Below are 14,552 nucleotides of genomic sequence, written 5' to 3' on the forward strand. Positions count from 1 at the left end.
CCTCCTCGGGAGCGTGGGGATGTAGGCCATGGAAAAGGGCACACTTTCTCCAGGGACCGGGGCAGTGAATGACCCAGGGCCACTGGCTGCTACTGACCAGGACAGGGCAGTGCCAGGTCACCCACCCTGGGCCTCACAAAGCAGGGGGAAAACCCAGGGAAGAAACGCAGCAACAGAGTTTATAAATATATAACTATATTTATTTTGAATATTAAATAGTTTTTAAATTACAAGCAATTTATTGAATCACACTATGCATCAATATACAGTAAAAATCTTACAATTTAAAAATGTACACAATTTAAACTGAAAGTTCATTAGCGGTGATATTGCCGTGAACCTCTCACAACTGTGTCAAGCACAACAGGGAAGCCGCGTGGGTGTGACTGCCCCCATGGGTCCTCACTTGGAGAAGGGATTCAACAGTGGAGGCACGCACGGCCCATTGGTAGGGTCTGTCTGCACTTGTGTGAGCCCGAACAAGCTAGGTCAAGCCATTCAGGTAACAGGTTGTTGGTAATTCAATACTGTCTACACATCTTTCAGAATTTATCTGTGTGCTGAAGAGGAGTTTCTTTGTTAATAGCCAAAACCGGAGCCAACCCCGCTATTAGGAATATCGTTTATGAACTGCAGTCTGAGGTCACGGAGTTACCCATTCTTATTTTAAGGCTACTTCTCATAAGGCTACTCTTCTGAAGCCCCCGTCACCGAAGCCCAATATTTGGAGACTAACACTGGGTTCACTTCCGGAACTGTCGAACGATGGGCTGAGTAGGGTAAAACCAGAAGCTGCCTCCCTTGTGCCCCAGGCCCTCAGGACAGACATGCAGTAAGTCACTGACCCTACAGGTACCCTATGGAAACTATGAATACCAGGGAGAGGTTTTGAAAGGCGTTTTACGGCAGCAAGACATACAAAGACTTTTCTAAGATAAAACCCATTTCATTAGAAACAATCACCTGTACATTTAAAAATAGAACGAATGCTCTGTTTTCAACTCAGCTTTGTGGAGCTGCTTCACCCTTAAGATGAATGGCTTCTTACCCAGACGCACAGTCCAAGTTCCAGAAGGATTTGGGGAGCACTTTATCATTTTTTTTACATTTCTTTTTCTGGCTTATGACAGGATCATTCGATAACACAAATTAACATCTAGCTAGGAAGGAAATGAAGGTCAGATTATTTTTATTATAGGATTTAAAATATGTAAACTCCACGAGAGTAGCACTAATTAAAACCTGATAGATTCCAAAGGCAGCCAGGAAATACCACGGTGAACCAGGTAGTATCCATCTCACCCATATTATCTGGAGAATGACACTGATTCATTTCATTGCATAACTTTTTAGAACAAGTTCCGTGTGAAAACCCACTGTTGGTAACCAACGTAGTAAAAAACAAAACAAAAAAAAACCAAAAAAACCCCACAAAAAACCTGACTTGAACAACAAAGCACATGCTGACACCTCAAAGATGGGCTGAAAATTCTAATCTACATAATTGGTTTCCCATGTATTGCTTGAGATTTCAAAAGAACATGTTGACTCACGTGTTTATTATAAATATAAAATCTTCCCCACCATGCAACACCACAGTAAGATTTACTACTCCAACCCACCCCCCTTAACTCAATGTATAAAATGCTTTCTTTTGGCAATTATTCATGACAGTAAGATAGACCTAAAATAAATTAAAATGGGAATTAGGTTGTTAAAATCTCCTTAATCATAGTGAAAAAGGTATAGCCCCTGAATAGCAATAAATTTATCCCGGGCTGATTATACAAGAAGACTATATATTCTATGGATCTGCTTGACTTTAGTCATTAAATCTGAACTTGTTATAGTTTGAAAAAACTTGTATTAATTATCACCTCTCCTGTAGCTCTCAACAAAGACTGATAGATGTAAAAATTCAGGAAATTCAAGAAGTCTTCATAGCAAGAAATTCAGAGTTATGGTAGTTTTGGCAAAATCACCTTCTAATGCCCTGTTAACTTTTTCTTGTTCAGTCTGCACATCCCAAGACCCCACTCTCCTGGCTGTGCTCCCCAGTCACACCAAGTGGAGGGTAAAGGAGGCTCTTTCTCCATTCTGAGTTCTTGCTCTGGAAAGTTATTGCTAGTATAAAATGTTAGTGGAGTGAACAATAAAGGTCGTAATTCACTTTGTAAACTCTAGCCAATATACACTTGCATCTCACGCTAGGACCAGCATCGCTGGGACTTCTATCACGCAGCCCCAGTGGCCCTGTGTTACACTGGAGTCGGGGAAGCAAATCAGCACCGGAAAACATCTGGGGTGAAGGCCAGCGTGTGGTGGACACAGATCCGACGCCCGACCCCGATATACACGGCTTCATGGCGGACATGCCAACCCTCCTTCAGCACACGCTGCTCTAGCCCCTGGAAACTTCCTGATGTCAAGGCAGAACTCAGACTGCAGAATGAGGTCGGCTTTTTATCGTGAACACCCCATTATTCCTGGCAACATTAGGAGGCAACGCTGGACACACTCGGTCCCTTTCAAGGCAAGGGAAGAACGTGGTGCTTAACGTGGAAGGGAAGGGTCAGTGCAGGTGAGTCCCGGGGCTGCGTCTGGGTGGGACAGCCACGTGCGGCTGCCCAGGGTTCCAAGCAGGAGGACGTGCTGGCTGCGCAGGCTCCGCCACTGTCCCTCGTCCCTCCTCCCGGCCACAGGATGTAGTGTATCTACTCGGTTATGGAGCCCAGCTGCAGCCGGCCATGACACAGAGTAGTTCTTCCAGGAAAGTTCACCTCCGGACGTATTTGAAAGCTCAACACCTAGTGTGCACAAACAGCATGAACTCAGACCGTCCCCGGCAAGCACAGCCCCTTGTGGGCAGCTTCCTCTTCAGAGTTCGGCACCGTCTGTAGGAAGGAGCTACAAGGACACCGAAGCCACAGCTGCCTGTGTTTCCAAACACCAAGCAGATGAGCCGGCCTGGGGGGCAAGTGGCACAGGGGCCACAGCAGAGCGTGGCGCAGAGGGAGGGCCTGTGGCTCCCCAGGGAGGGGGCAGGACACCGAAGCTGAGTTCCGGGGTGAACCACCTGTCAAGTTTTACTGAAGGGTTTAAAAAAATGGGGCAGTGGGGTGGGAGAATCACAAGGAGGAGCTCCAAGACCCCTCAGCTGCTCAGAGGAGCCTCACCTGCTACAAGGAACCTGCGTTATAGAAAGAGACAAATGTGTGTTTCATTCGGTCAAACAGAACGAAGCAGTCTTTTTGGACTCATCAAAAATATTTCCTATAAGAACAAAAAACACTAACATTCGGAATCATGTATCATTTACGAAAAAGTACCATATGTACAATTCCAACAACTCTAGACAGCAGAACACTCAAAATATTTAAACTTTACAAGTACCATGCAGAGCAAACAAACTATAAAACAGAGAAAGAAATCAAACTAGTGGATAGCACCAGCTTGACCTGCCTTATTTTCCTTGAATAATTTAAGATTCTGTACAATATCAGGTACTCTTAGAACATTTATCCACAGTGCAATTACAGAAAGCAATTAGTGATTTCTTTAAAAATAACATATATGGCTCACTGGTGCCCATTCCCATCGTGCTCCTCTGGGCCCTCGCACCCAGAAGGGATGCACAGATGTGCAGTGAGAGAACACCCCACATGGAAACCAGAAACAACTCAGAGCCTACAGTTCCCCACACACCGGAGCAGGGTTGACGCTCCCCAAGGATGACCAGGGCGCGAGCACCTCTGGTGTGTGAGCGTGGCCACCGGGCCTCCCTGGCCCGGCTTCCTGCCGTGGGCACGGAGCCGACGCAGCTCCCTCCTGGCCGCCTGAGTCTCTCTCCTGGGCCAGGCCCGCTGCAGCCGACGTGGAGGGGATGTCACTGCTGGGCTCCGCACAGGAATGCCGCCCTGGGGGAGCAGCCCGGGACCTGGGAGCGCATCCGCGTCCACCTAATCCTTTTCTCCGTCTTCGCTGCTTCCTATTTCAGGGAATACAAGCAAAGGTGGGTTTGTGAAGTGATTGGCACAGGTAAAAATAGTGTGGACAGCCTCTGACCCGCCCTCCAGAAAGAGGAACTGAAGCTGGGAGTGGGGCTGCACACCACCTGTGCGAGCCGCGGAGCTTCCTGGGACAGCAGCACCTGCCACACTCCCGGCACACACATCTGCTCAGCTCGCACGCGGCTCAGGGTCTGTGCTTAGGGCACAGGAGAAAGTCAGCCCCGATCTCTGACAGATCCCTAGGTAATGGGCATTATCTAATCGGCACAATTAAACAGAGCACGAACACAAGTGAAAGCTCTTTATATTTCATAGTTAGTATTTGAACTGCAAACTTCAAATCAAAAAAATGTACCTATTAACATTTATCTTCCAATCTGGTTATGGGGAACAAAGGATCCACATGTTCAGATAATACCACTTCAAATGCGCCCTTGCCCGTGACTTCCCACCCAGACCTCTGCTATCACACAAGACCAGGACTTAATGGCAGAATCAATACTCCCTGGGAAGAGCCAGAGCACAACTGGGCTCAATCCCAGTCTCTCCAGCCAAGTGTTTTTAAGAACGGCTTCTCTCTGGGGGAAAGAAGCAGAGATGGGTGGGGTGGGGGGGGGTTGTGGCAAAAGTGGAAAAAGGAGGAAAGAAGGTGGCAGACACGCTGGAGCCATGCTGCCACCAGGGCTGCCTCACCCAACAGGGGCTGGGAGGGAACAGCTCAAGTAGCAGTCAGTGTGTGGAGGGACAGAGGCCCACACACGAGGGACGTGGCCTCAAGGCTCATGCTCTTGAGGCTGTGAAGGCTTTATAGAAGAATTTTCTTACCATCTACTCTGCACTAGGAAGGCACCACGCTAAAAAGCACGCAAGTCTAGCAGGGAAGGTCTCACAGGCTGGCCCCCAGCCCTCCTCTCACCTCCCTGTTCGATGTCTGAGTCCGTCAGGTGTGTGAGAGAAAAGCTGGCGATGTTGGCGGGAGAGATGGAGAATCTGGAATACGGCGGTGTGTGAGGCCAGCTCTGCTCCGCGCTCCGGGGCGGCGGAGGCGGCGAGAAGTACTTGGATGTCTGAAGAGAAGGCTTGGAGCTAAGAAGATTACTTGTTGTCTTCGACATAAAAGGGTCAGGGGAGAAGTCATCATCCCACTCAAAGCCTCCACCTAAAAGGAGAAAATAAAAACAGGTTTCCTTTTATGATTTCATGATAAAGAACAGAGAGTTGGGGTGGGATGGTGTGGGGGGGGTGCCAGAGGTGGGGACAAGAACACAGGTGTGCTCTGCAGATCAACCAAAACCGACTTGGGCCTGACAGATGGCACAGCTGCTCCCGGGGGAGGGGGGGGGTCGAAACAGAGTCATTTAAAACAATCCATGACGTTTTCCTCCGAAAAGTTCACCTTAATTCACATTGTACTGTTTTTTAGTTTCTTTTTAAACCCATCAATGAAGTGACATACCCTCTTCATCAGTTGAGCTTTCCGAATTTATGCACCTGCTCAGGTAGGGGGAGCCTGAAGAAGGTGCCGGGCTGTTCAGCTCCGGGCCGTGTGCATCTCCTCCGCAGTGCCCCAGCTCTTTGGTTGGGGTCTCCTGAAAAGTCAAAGAGAAACTGCCATCTGCGAAAGCCAGCTGGTGAGAGTGCCCCCGCTCCGGTGTCCATGTGACAGGCCGGCACCATGTCTGACCCACAGGGTGGGTTCCGGGCCTGGGGAAGCTGCAATACAGACGCACAGCCCCGTCTCCCCCACGGAAGCGGCTCTGGCAGCCGGGCAGAGCGCATGCAGCAGCTGCTGGAGGCCTCCGGAAAGTAAACAGTAGCAGGCCAGCTGGGAAAGAACGCCAGAACTCAAAGTACACCACAGCAGCCACGGTGTGCCGTCCTCCCACTGCCCCTGCCTCAACAGCTCTGGGCCGGGACCCAGCACAGCTCGAGATCCAAAGTGGCCACTAGGATGGACAGAGAGAGCTCCAGAAGCCCTTTGGTTCTGGTTCTGAAGCAGGCAGGGGGTCTTCTGACCCTCGGGTGCTGCCGAGGGGGGGAATTCCAGATTTTTTCCCCCTCCATTCTCTTGCTCCCTAGCCCTGAGCAATCCTGGGGTGACAGGCACCTATATCCTGAGGGAGGTGACCTCCCTCTTCAAAAAAAAGGAACTGGGATCCCAAGAGGGTGAGGAGAAGCCCACTGCTTTTCAGCGGCATAAACCATGCAGTAGAGCATGCTAACGAAAGCCCCTGCTTTTTAGCTGGAGCACGGGACGGGGGGGTTCCAGGGACACCATGGAGAGGGAGGAGCTCAGGAATGAGACCCCATCAAGTTTATGAGCTCCCGCTGTAACTACCTCCGAGCTGCACGTGGTAGAGCTGACTCCACAGCACACCAAAGCTCTAAGAACTGAACCGCAGGACAGACCACTGCCAAGACCCATCCTGGCCAGAGGAGGACATGCGGAGGACTGATTTAAACAGTACAGCAAAAGCTTTGGAAGGGTGACCCCAATCCACAGGAGGACGGTTAGAACTTGTGACCTGAATCCCAATGGGTAAATGCGTGCTAGAACAGAAATATCTGTGGTCTCCTTAGAGTCTAAACAAGACGGTGTCATGTCACACACTAAGGATACAATCTAAAATCAGTCAGGACACAAAGAATCAAGAAAACCTCAATTCACAGGGAAGGTGACGATCAACAGATACCATGCCAGGACGACACAGACGTTGGGATTCTCTGAAAAGGTGTTATGAAAACGTTCCTACAGGCAAGGGTAAATGTTCTTGAAGTGAACGTAAATAGATGAGAGTCTTGGCAAAAGAACAGATGATAAAAATCATAACAAAATGCCAATTCCAAAACAAAAATACAGCAGCCGAAACCTAAAAACCCCATAGATGGACTTAATATCAGAACCGAGATGACAAAATGGACGCGTTTGAAGGAGAGCAACAGAAATGAGCCAATCTGCACAGTAAGGAAAACTGAAGAAAGAGCCAATGGGCCACACACAGCAGCCTGACATTGGCGTACCAGCAGGAGGGGACCCATTTAGGGAAGTAATGGCTGAAAAGTTCTTGAATTTGGTGAGACGTAAGACTACAGATTCAAGATGCTCAGCAAACTGGAAATGGGGTAAATTCAAAGAAATCCATGGCCATAATCCAACTGCTAAGAAGAAAAAGAAATTTTCCAAAGAAAAAAGTCCTGACAGCAATCAGACATAATACTGAGAGAAGAGAACGGTCAATTCAGAATTCTATATTCAGAGAAAATATCCTTAAGGAATGAGGAAAACGAAGATAATCTGTTGTCAGTAGGTTTGATTTAAAAAAAAAAAAAAGGGAAAATTGGCCAAACAAGTTTCTTCAAACAGAAAGGAAAGAATCCTGGAGAAACGGTAGGGATGGTCTGGTTAAACAGAACCCTATCAGTCTCCCCTTGAGTTTCTTAAAACATGTTTGATCACTGGGAGTGAAATGTGGAGCACTGTATGACGGGGCTTGTGAGTAGACTGTACCAGACAATGGTAATAAGGTTTCTGCATCCCACCTGATATGGTGACTCGAAGTAGACTGTAAAAACTATGTGTATTGTAATCCCCCAAACCACTACAAAACTATACTGAGAGAAGATACACAGTAAAAAATGCGATAGATAAATTCAAAGATTAATATTAAAAAACGCTTAAATTACCACAAAGAAGGCAGCAAGAAGGAAGCAAGAACCAGAGAAACAAAGAGAAACAGTGAACAAAATGCCACACCAAAATTCAATTAAGACCAATTTTATTAAAAGTGGCTTAAAACCATCAATTAAGAGAAGTTTTTCAGAGCAGACAAGAATCTCTTTGCTATTCACAAGAAACTAACGTCAAACATAATGATATAAGACTGAAAGTATGAGGATGAAGAAAGATACCTCATGCAAATACCAATGGAGGGAAAACCGGAGAGGCTACCTGAGTATCGGACAAAGGAATACAGAAGGACATTACAGAACAGCAAACAGGTGAATTCGACCTTTGCAAGATGTGGTGATCTTAAACGTGCATGCAGCTAACAACAGAGCCGCAAAACAGAGAAAGCACAAGTGAACAGAAATGAAGGAGAGACTCAAATTCACAACTGCAGCTGGAGACTTCAACACCTCTCTCTTTCTCTCTCTCTCTCTGGCCACAGATGGAACTCCAGGCACACAGGAAAATCAGTAGCGGCGTAAAAAAGAAGCAAACACTACCAACCATCTACACCTGATGGGCACATTCTTTCTTTCTTTTTTTAAGATTTTTTTCTTTTTTAAAGCTGTATTTATTTATTCTATTCTATTTATTTATTTATTTGAGAGAGCGAGAGCGAGAGAGCGAGAGAGAGAGAGAGAGGAGAAAGAAAGAGCATGTGCAAAGGCACAAGCAGGGGGAGGGTCAGAGGGAGAAGCTGGCTCCCCAGCTTCTGGGGAGCAGATGCTTAACCAAATGAGCCCCCCAGGCATCCCTTAGGCACATTCTTTCAAGTACACATGGAAACATTCACCAAGACAGACCTGGCCTGGCTCTTAAAACAAACCTCTGTAAGGTTAGAGGAACCGAAACCAAACCAAACGTGCTCTCTGACTGTAACCGAATTCGCCTAGAAATCAATTAACAGATACGAGAGCATCTTCAGCCCTTCATTCGCAGAGAGGCTGAAGTGTGAGCTCACAGAGCAGCGCTCAGTGAGGCACAGGAGGGTGGGAGGGCCTCAGACTCTGCCGCTGCCTGGTCCTGATCTACAGGGACCGTGGGTGGCCCGCACCTCCGGAGCCACCTGTGAGCCACGGACTGTTCCAGCCTGCACCTGCGTGCTGGCTACTGCTGCCAGCTGCTGGGTGATACAAACTTGGTCTGTGAAGAGTAGCTAATTTCAGTAGAACTCTGCCAACAACCCCAGAAAGGGCATCCAGGTCTCCTTCTCTTTACTTAATAGGAGTTCCTTGTCCAAACTGCATTTCTGCAGTTTGGAACTGTGGTCTCAGAACTGTGACCAACCCCAATTTCCTATTTTATTTATTTGAGAGCAAGGGAGAGAGAGTGCGCATGCACATGAGCACGGAGGGGAGGAGGGGGAAGCAGTTCCCTATGAGCAGGGAGCTCAGTGTGGGGCTCGATCTCAGAACCCTGAAATCATGACCTGAGCCGAGGACAGAAGCTTAACCCAGATCCCCCAATTCCTATTTTTGAGGAATCATAAAACAGTTGGTGGCCTCAAAACAGCAATCAGGAAAACAAAGCACACTCGATTTCCTAACACACCTTGGAATTTTTCTAATATAAGAGTTTGGAGATTAACAGGTACCTGGTCAAACAGATAGACTGTGACATCATCAAAAAATGTCACCGCCTTCTTTTCTTTTTTCCAGTCATCTGGGGGCTGATCAACCGCACCAGCGGCCGAGGGTTTCAACAGGCTCCGTAAGTGCCTCCCATCTTCGTTGCTGAGGATCACGGGCACGGGGTGCTCGGTCTCGTCCTCCGACTCAGAGCTGAGGCTGTGCAGGTTGAAGGCCCGCAGGTCCTCGTCGGAGTCGTCACTGTTTTCATCTTCCTCATCTGCGTCAATGCCGTCCTCGGAGAGGTCGAGCATGCCCGACACACCGAGTTTCCCCAGGTATTTCCCTTCGATATCTGGCTCCTTCAGCTTGGGGCCCTCGGCATGGCCGCACAAGGACTTCTCCACCGTCAGGTCTGACGCGCTGCTGGGGCAGAGGGCGGAGTTTGCGAAGGCGAGGAGCTCGTTGGTGTTGGTTCCAGTGGAGGCGAGCGTGCAGGAACGCTCCTCTTGTGCCTCAAAGTCCTCACCGCTGCTCAGCTCGGAGTTCAACAAACTCAAGGGACTGCCAGCCTCGTCTTCAGGAGGAGGCGTCTGCTTGGAAACATCAGTTGGTGCCGGTTCTGACGTTTCTCTCGACTCCAGGTGACTGGCATCCTGCGAGGCAGGTAGACAACTTTGGTCTGGCTGGCACTGTCCGGTTTCCAGGCAACTGTCCTTGGCGCCAGGACTTTGCTCTGGGATGACTGGCTCAGGCAGGGGCTGATCTGTTACCAATTCCAAGGCTGAGGCTGAGGGTCCTGGGATCCCCTCCGACTTCTTATCTGGCTCAGAGTCGTTATCTGAGAAGTAAGCAGAGTCTCGGTATGAGCTCTGAGAGCCAGCTGCAAAAGTCTGCGAGGTCACTTCTGTACCTCTGTGGCCATCGGCTGTGTCTGAGATGACAATGACGGGGTTGGGAGGCAAACTGCCATGACTGTCGTCACCCGCTGTGGCCGCCTCTGAGGCTGAGGCGCCATCAGCAGCAGGGTGCAGAGTCCATTCAGGGGACTCCAAGTTCTCTGTCTCATAGCCACTGTCTGCAGGCTTATCGGGGGGCAAGAGTTTCTGAGGCGTGTGAGAGCCTAAAGAACCCAATAAAACTTCATGGACATCCACAGAATCCAGAGAGTCTGGGGTCTCCACAGACTGCTCTGAAGTCGGAATGGGTGTTGACAAGCTGTCTTCTAGAAGGCTGTCTTGACTGGTTGAGTCTGAGGAGAAGGCGGACACCAAGCCCCCCTCTTTTGTAGCATCTTTACAATGCAGCTGACTCAAAGTCTCCGCAGCTTCTGAGTTTTTCTCCAGCAGACTATTGCTGTGATGGTCTTCTGAAAGGGGCTGGTTTTGTAAGTTCTGTCTCAATTCTGGAAGACTACTTCCTATACTCACCTTATTGGACAAAACGTCATCAATGAGAACCGAGTCACTTTTGGTCAGTCTCAAGGCCTCTTGACCTTGATGGGTCAAGTCATGGGACCTGTCGCCAGTGCCATGTGCTTTGGCATCAGCTGAGGGAACTACAACTGTGATGGCCACAGAGTCTGGACTGATTTCTTGGCAGAGACAGTCTTCATGGACACTGACGTTGGAACATGTGGGTTCTCCCTGCTTTAGGAACGTATCTGGAGGTACATGGTGAGGCGTTCCTTCTGTTTCGAGAGAGGTATGAGGTACCTGCACTTCCGGGGACGACGGCGATGAGGTGTTCAACGTGTTGTCCTTCAACACGACACCTGTATCTTTACCCTTTGCGCTTAGGTTTTCCTGCAACAAAGAAAAGTCTGGTTTATTTTCAGCAAGCTTAACTTCAGGATCTGAAGAATTTCTATGTGGAGTTTCTAATATTGTTTCAGCGAAACCAGCATTTTTAAGTTCTGTTTGAAGATCGTTTACATGTTCTTTGCTAGACAAGGAGTCTTTTAGTAAGTTTTTCTCCTGAAGAAATAAAAAGTTTTCTGACAATTCTTGAACAGTCAGTGGATCAAAATTATCCTGGTGCAAAAGATTTTCTGATAAGCAAAGAGGCTCACAGTCAAAAAGCTTACGGGGCTTCTCTTTCTCCAAGTGGCACGTTGTTACTGACTCTCTAGAGGGATCCAGACTTGAACTTAAAGCGGTCGGCTTCAAGTCCGTTTGAATTCCGTTTAATTCCATTAAGTCAAATATTTTTTGGTGGCTGGGCAGATCCTCTGATTTGTCCAGATCATTAAATATACTGTTGAATGGGCTCTCAGGGCCCCTGGGAACGTGTACGTCCTCGGGGATGCTGGAATCTTTGGGCTCTGCACTGCTTTGGAAGAAATCCTCATCTGTACTGGACTCCTCGAATTCAAGATTCTTGAGTGTCAGGAACTGGGATGTCTCTTCACTGGTCTTCTCTGGGTTATCCATCTCCGTTGTGAGCAGTGCGGGCGGGTAATCGAGCTCCAAGTTGCTACCACTTTTTTCTTCCAGCTGGATGTAATAGTCACTTCCAACAGAAAGGTTGTGGGCATCAAACACAGGAACCACTCCGGGGGCCCCACGGGGGACCTCCTGGCCACTGTCATCCTGCTTCCCTGGCCCGGGATCTGAAAGTGAACTCTCAAACACTTCAACTGGGAAGAAGATGCTCGTGTAGGACAAGGCTTCATCTGGGGCGCCCCGACCGCGCTCGTCGAAGTGGTCATGCTTAGCCGCCTCCCAGACGTACTCGAAGCTCAGGCCCTGGCTGGTCTCAGTCACGGTGAGGACCTCCTCCATCTCTCGGCCTAGCCGATCCCGGGCGAAATGGTCAAGAATTGGGAAGGCGGCATTACTTGAAGAGTCTCTGCCATGTGTACCTGGTTTAAGAGCATTCCACTGCTGCTCGAAGTCGACTTCCGAGTCCCTTTGGCTTTGCATCCGCAGGTATGTGAGCAGTCTGTGCACGTCCTCAGCCGCCGGCCTCTTGTCTGGCGACAGCCAACAGAACTGTAAAACTTCATACCTTAGTGATAATTGAGAAGTAATTAATGGATGGACAATAAATCGCTTTAAAATAAGAAAGGACTTCACAAGGATTCCTAAGCCAACTCAATCCCTCAGAAGTTTCTATGCTAGGATCACTGTTGACAACGTCAGTTCATGGGGGAAAAGGAAATAAAGAAATATAAAAATCTCGCCACCTAGTTTTTTGTGTTCCCAGGACACTTCACGGTGTCCGTGTCTGTCATTTGTTTTTCTGGTGTGTATCCAGTGACTTAGTCCCAGAATTAGAAACAGTTGTTTGTCTTTTAAGATTTTATTTATTGGGGCACCTGGGTGGCTCAGTGGGTTAAGTAAGCCTCAGCCTTCGGCTCGGGTCATGATCTCAGGGTCCTGGGATCAAGACCCACATCGGGATCTCTGCTCAGTGGGGAGCCTGCTTCCCCCTCTGCTTGCCTCTCTGCCTACTTATGATCTCTCTCTGTCAAATAAATAAATAAATAAAATCTTTAAAAAAAAAAGGTTTTATTTCTTTATTTGAGAGAGAGACAGTGAGAGAGAGAGCGTAAGAGGGAAGAAGGTCAAAGTAGAAGCAGACTCCCAATGGAGCTGGGAGCCCGATGCAGAACTCAATCCCGGAACTCCAGGATCATGACCTGAACCAAAGGCAGTCGCTTTACCAACTGCGCTACCTAGGCGCCCTAGAAACAGGTTTTTTTTGTTTTTGTTTTTTTTTAAGATTTTTATTTATTTATTTGACAGAGAGAGATCATAAGTAGGCAGAGAGGCAGGTGGAGTGAGAGGGGGGAAGCAGGCTCACCGCTGAGCAGAGAGCCCGATGTGGGGCTCTATCCCAGGACCCTGGGATCATGACCTGAGCTGAAGGCAGAGGCTTTAATCCACTGAGCCACCCAGGCGCCCCCCCTAGAAACAGTTTTAATATGATCTCTTCTTTCAGAAATTATCACAGGTATCCTGTGTAGTCAAGAATGGACTTGTCTCACATTTTTAGATTTACTCACTTTATTTTGCAAGCATTCTCGGAGACAAATTCTGTCATAACTCATCTCTAACTATTCCACCCAGTAAAAAAGTAATACAATGTTATGTAGCACATGGTTTCCTTAGATCAGAAAAGTAGCTGAAAGTGGAGGGAAAGGGGAGAATATGAAGTCCAGAGAAGCCAGCGACCAGGAGCTGGGTCTTTGAAGGGTTGACTGAATACAGCCGACATCTCAAGCCGGTGAAATGAACAGAAGGGGAGGCAAAGATGACTTCGAAGTATTAAATGTCTAGAGTCTGGGTCCAGTTATCCTGGGTGAAATGGTTCCAGCAGCGTGGGGAGCTGAGCGATGCCTAAAGGCAGGGGGTGGCGTCGCTTGAGAGGCCGTGTGCACCGGGCACGTGCTGGTGCAGAGGCTTAGGAAGAGGTAAACCTGATCTGAACTGTCCGTGCGATAAGAACTGGTCCGAAGACTCGTAAGAAGTAAATCTGTTTTGCAAATGTCAACATACATTATGCAAATTAGCTTCCGCTTCCTATTTAAATATTATCCTTTCTATGCTCTTTTCTCCCGTTATTAGGTATCACTTACAAAAAGAGTCACATTTGAAAGCAATTCTGCAAGAGGAAACTTCCCTTAATACTGACTTTTCTAAATTAGTTCAGACTTCATTGCATGTTAATTCATAAACCCCTACTTGTTCTACACATTTAAAAAAAAAACATTAAATTTTATAAATAGATGTTAAATCTATAGTCAGTTGTGAATAATATACTAATGTCTGCTTTTCATAACATTTATTGTTTAAAAATAGGGAATATGCAACTAACACCCCAAGAAAGAGACAAGAAAACGTAAAATGGAGTCACCCACCATCTATCAGAGTAAGGCTGCTCCAGCTGGGGTTTAGGGAGCTTTGTCTCTCTCTCTCGAATCACTTGATTGAGAACATCTAAGTTGGAAAGGTTGGAATAAGGCTGAGCAGCATTATCAAAAAGCTCCCAAAGTGTCACCCCCAGGGACCTGTGGAAAAAAAAAAAAACAGTTATTTCTTCCCTTCAGGAGAGGTCTTTCCACAACATTTTCATTTGTACGCTCATTAGTGACTTTATGGACAAAGTGTGTACTGAAAAGGTTATTAACGATAGCTCTTTCACGTGATTCTTAAAAAAGAGGCATTTTCAATAAAATGAGGACAAGTACACCTCCTCATATTTACATATTTACTACTGAGTACTCTAGAAGTTTTGGCCAAT

At 47.7% G+C, this 14,552-nt stretch overlaps 1 protein-coding gene across 3 annotated transcripts in view; it reads right to left on the minus strand.

Moving 5' to 3' along the window:
- Positions 1 to 178: 178 nt before the first annotated feature.
- The window catches only part of LMTK2 (lemur tyrosine kinase 2), an 83,459-nt gene continuing 69,085 nt past the window's right edge, over positions 179 to 14,552 (minus strand). For all 3 annotated transcript variants that reach the window (XM_032872689.1, XM_032872688.1, XM_032872690.1), the window contains 5 exons: positions 14,170 to 14,319; positions 9,332 to 12,314; positions 5,467 to 5,599; positions 4,927 to 5,169; positions 179 to 3,988 (listed from right to left, as the gene is read on the minus strand). In XM_032872689.1, coding sequence (XP_032728580.1) covers positions 3,960 to 3,988; positions 4,927 to 5,169; positions 5,467 to 5,599; positions 9,332 to 12,314; positions 14,170 to 14,319 — 3,538 coding nt within the window. In that variant the 3' untranslated portion in view covers positions 179 to 3,959. The remainder of the gene's footprint in view (positions 3,989 to 4,926; positions 5,170 to 5,466; positions 5,600 to 9,331; positions 12,315 to 14,169; positions 14,320 to 14,552) is intronic.

Source organism: Lontra canadensis, unplaced genomic scaffold (genome assembly GCF_010015895.1).
Source record: "Lontra canadensis isolate GAN:19392208 unplaced genomic scaffold, GSC_riverotter_1.0 scaffold45, whole genome shotgun sequence".
NCBI lineage: Eukaryota > Metazoa > Chordata > Mammalia > Carnivora > Mustelidae > Lontra > Lontra canadensis.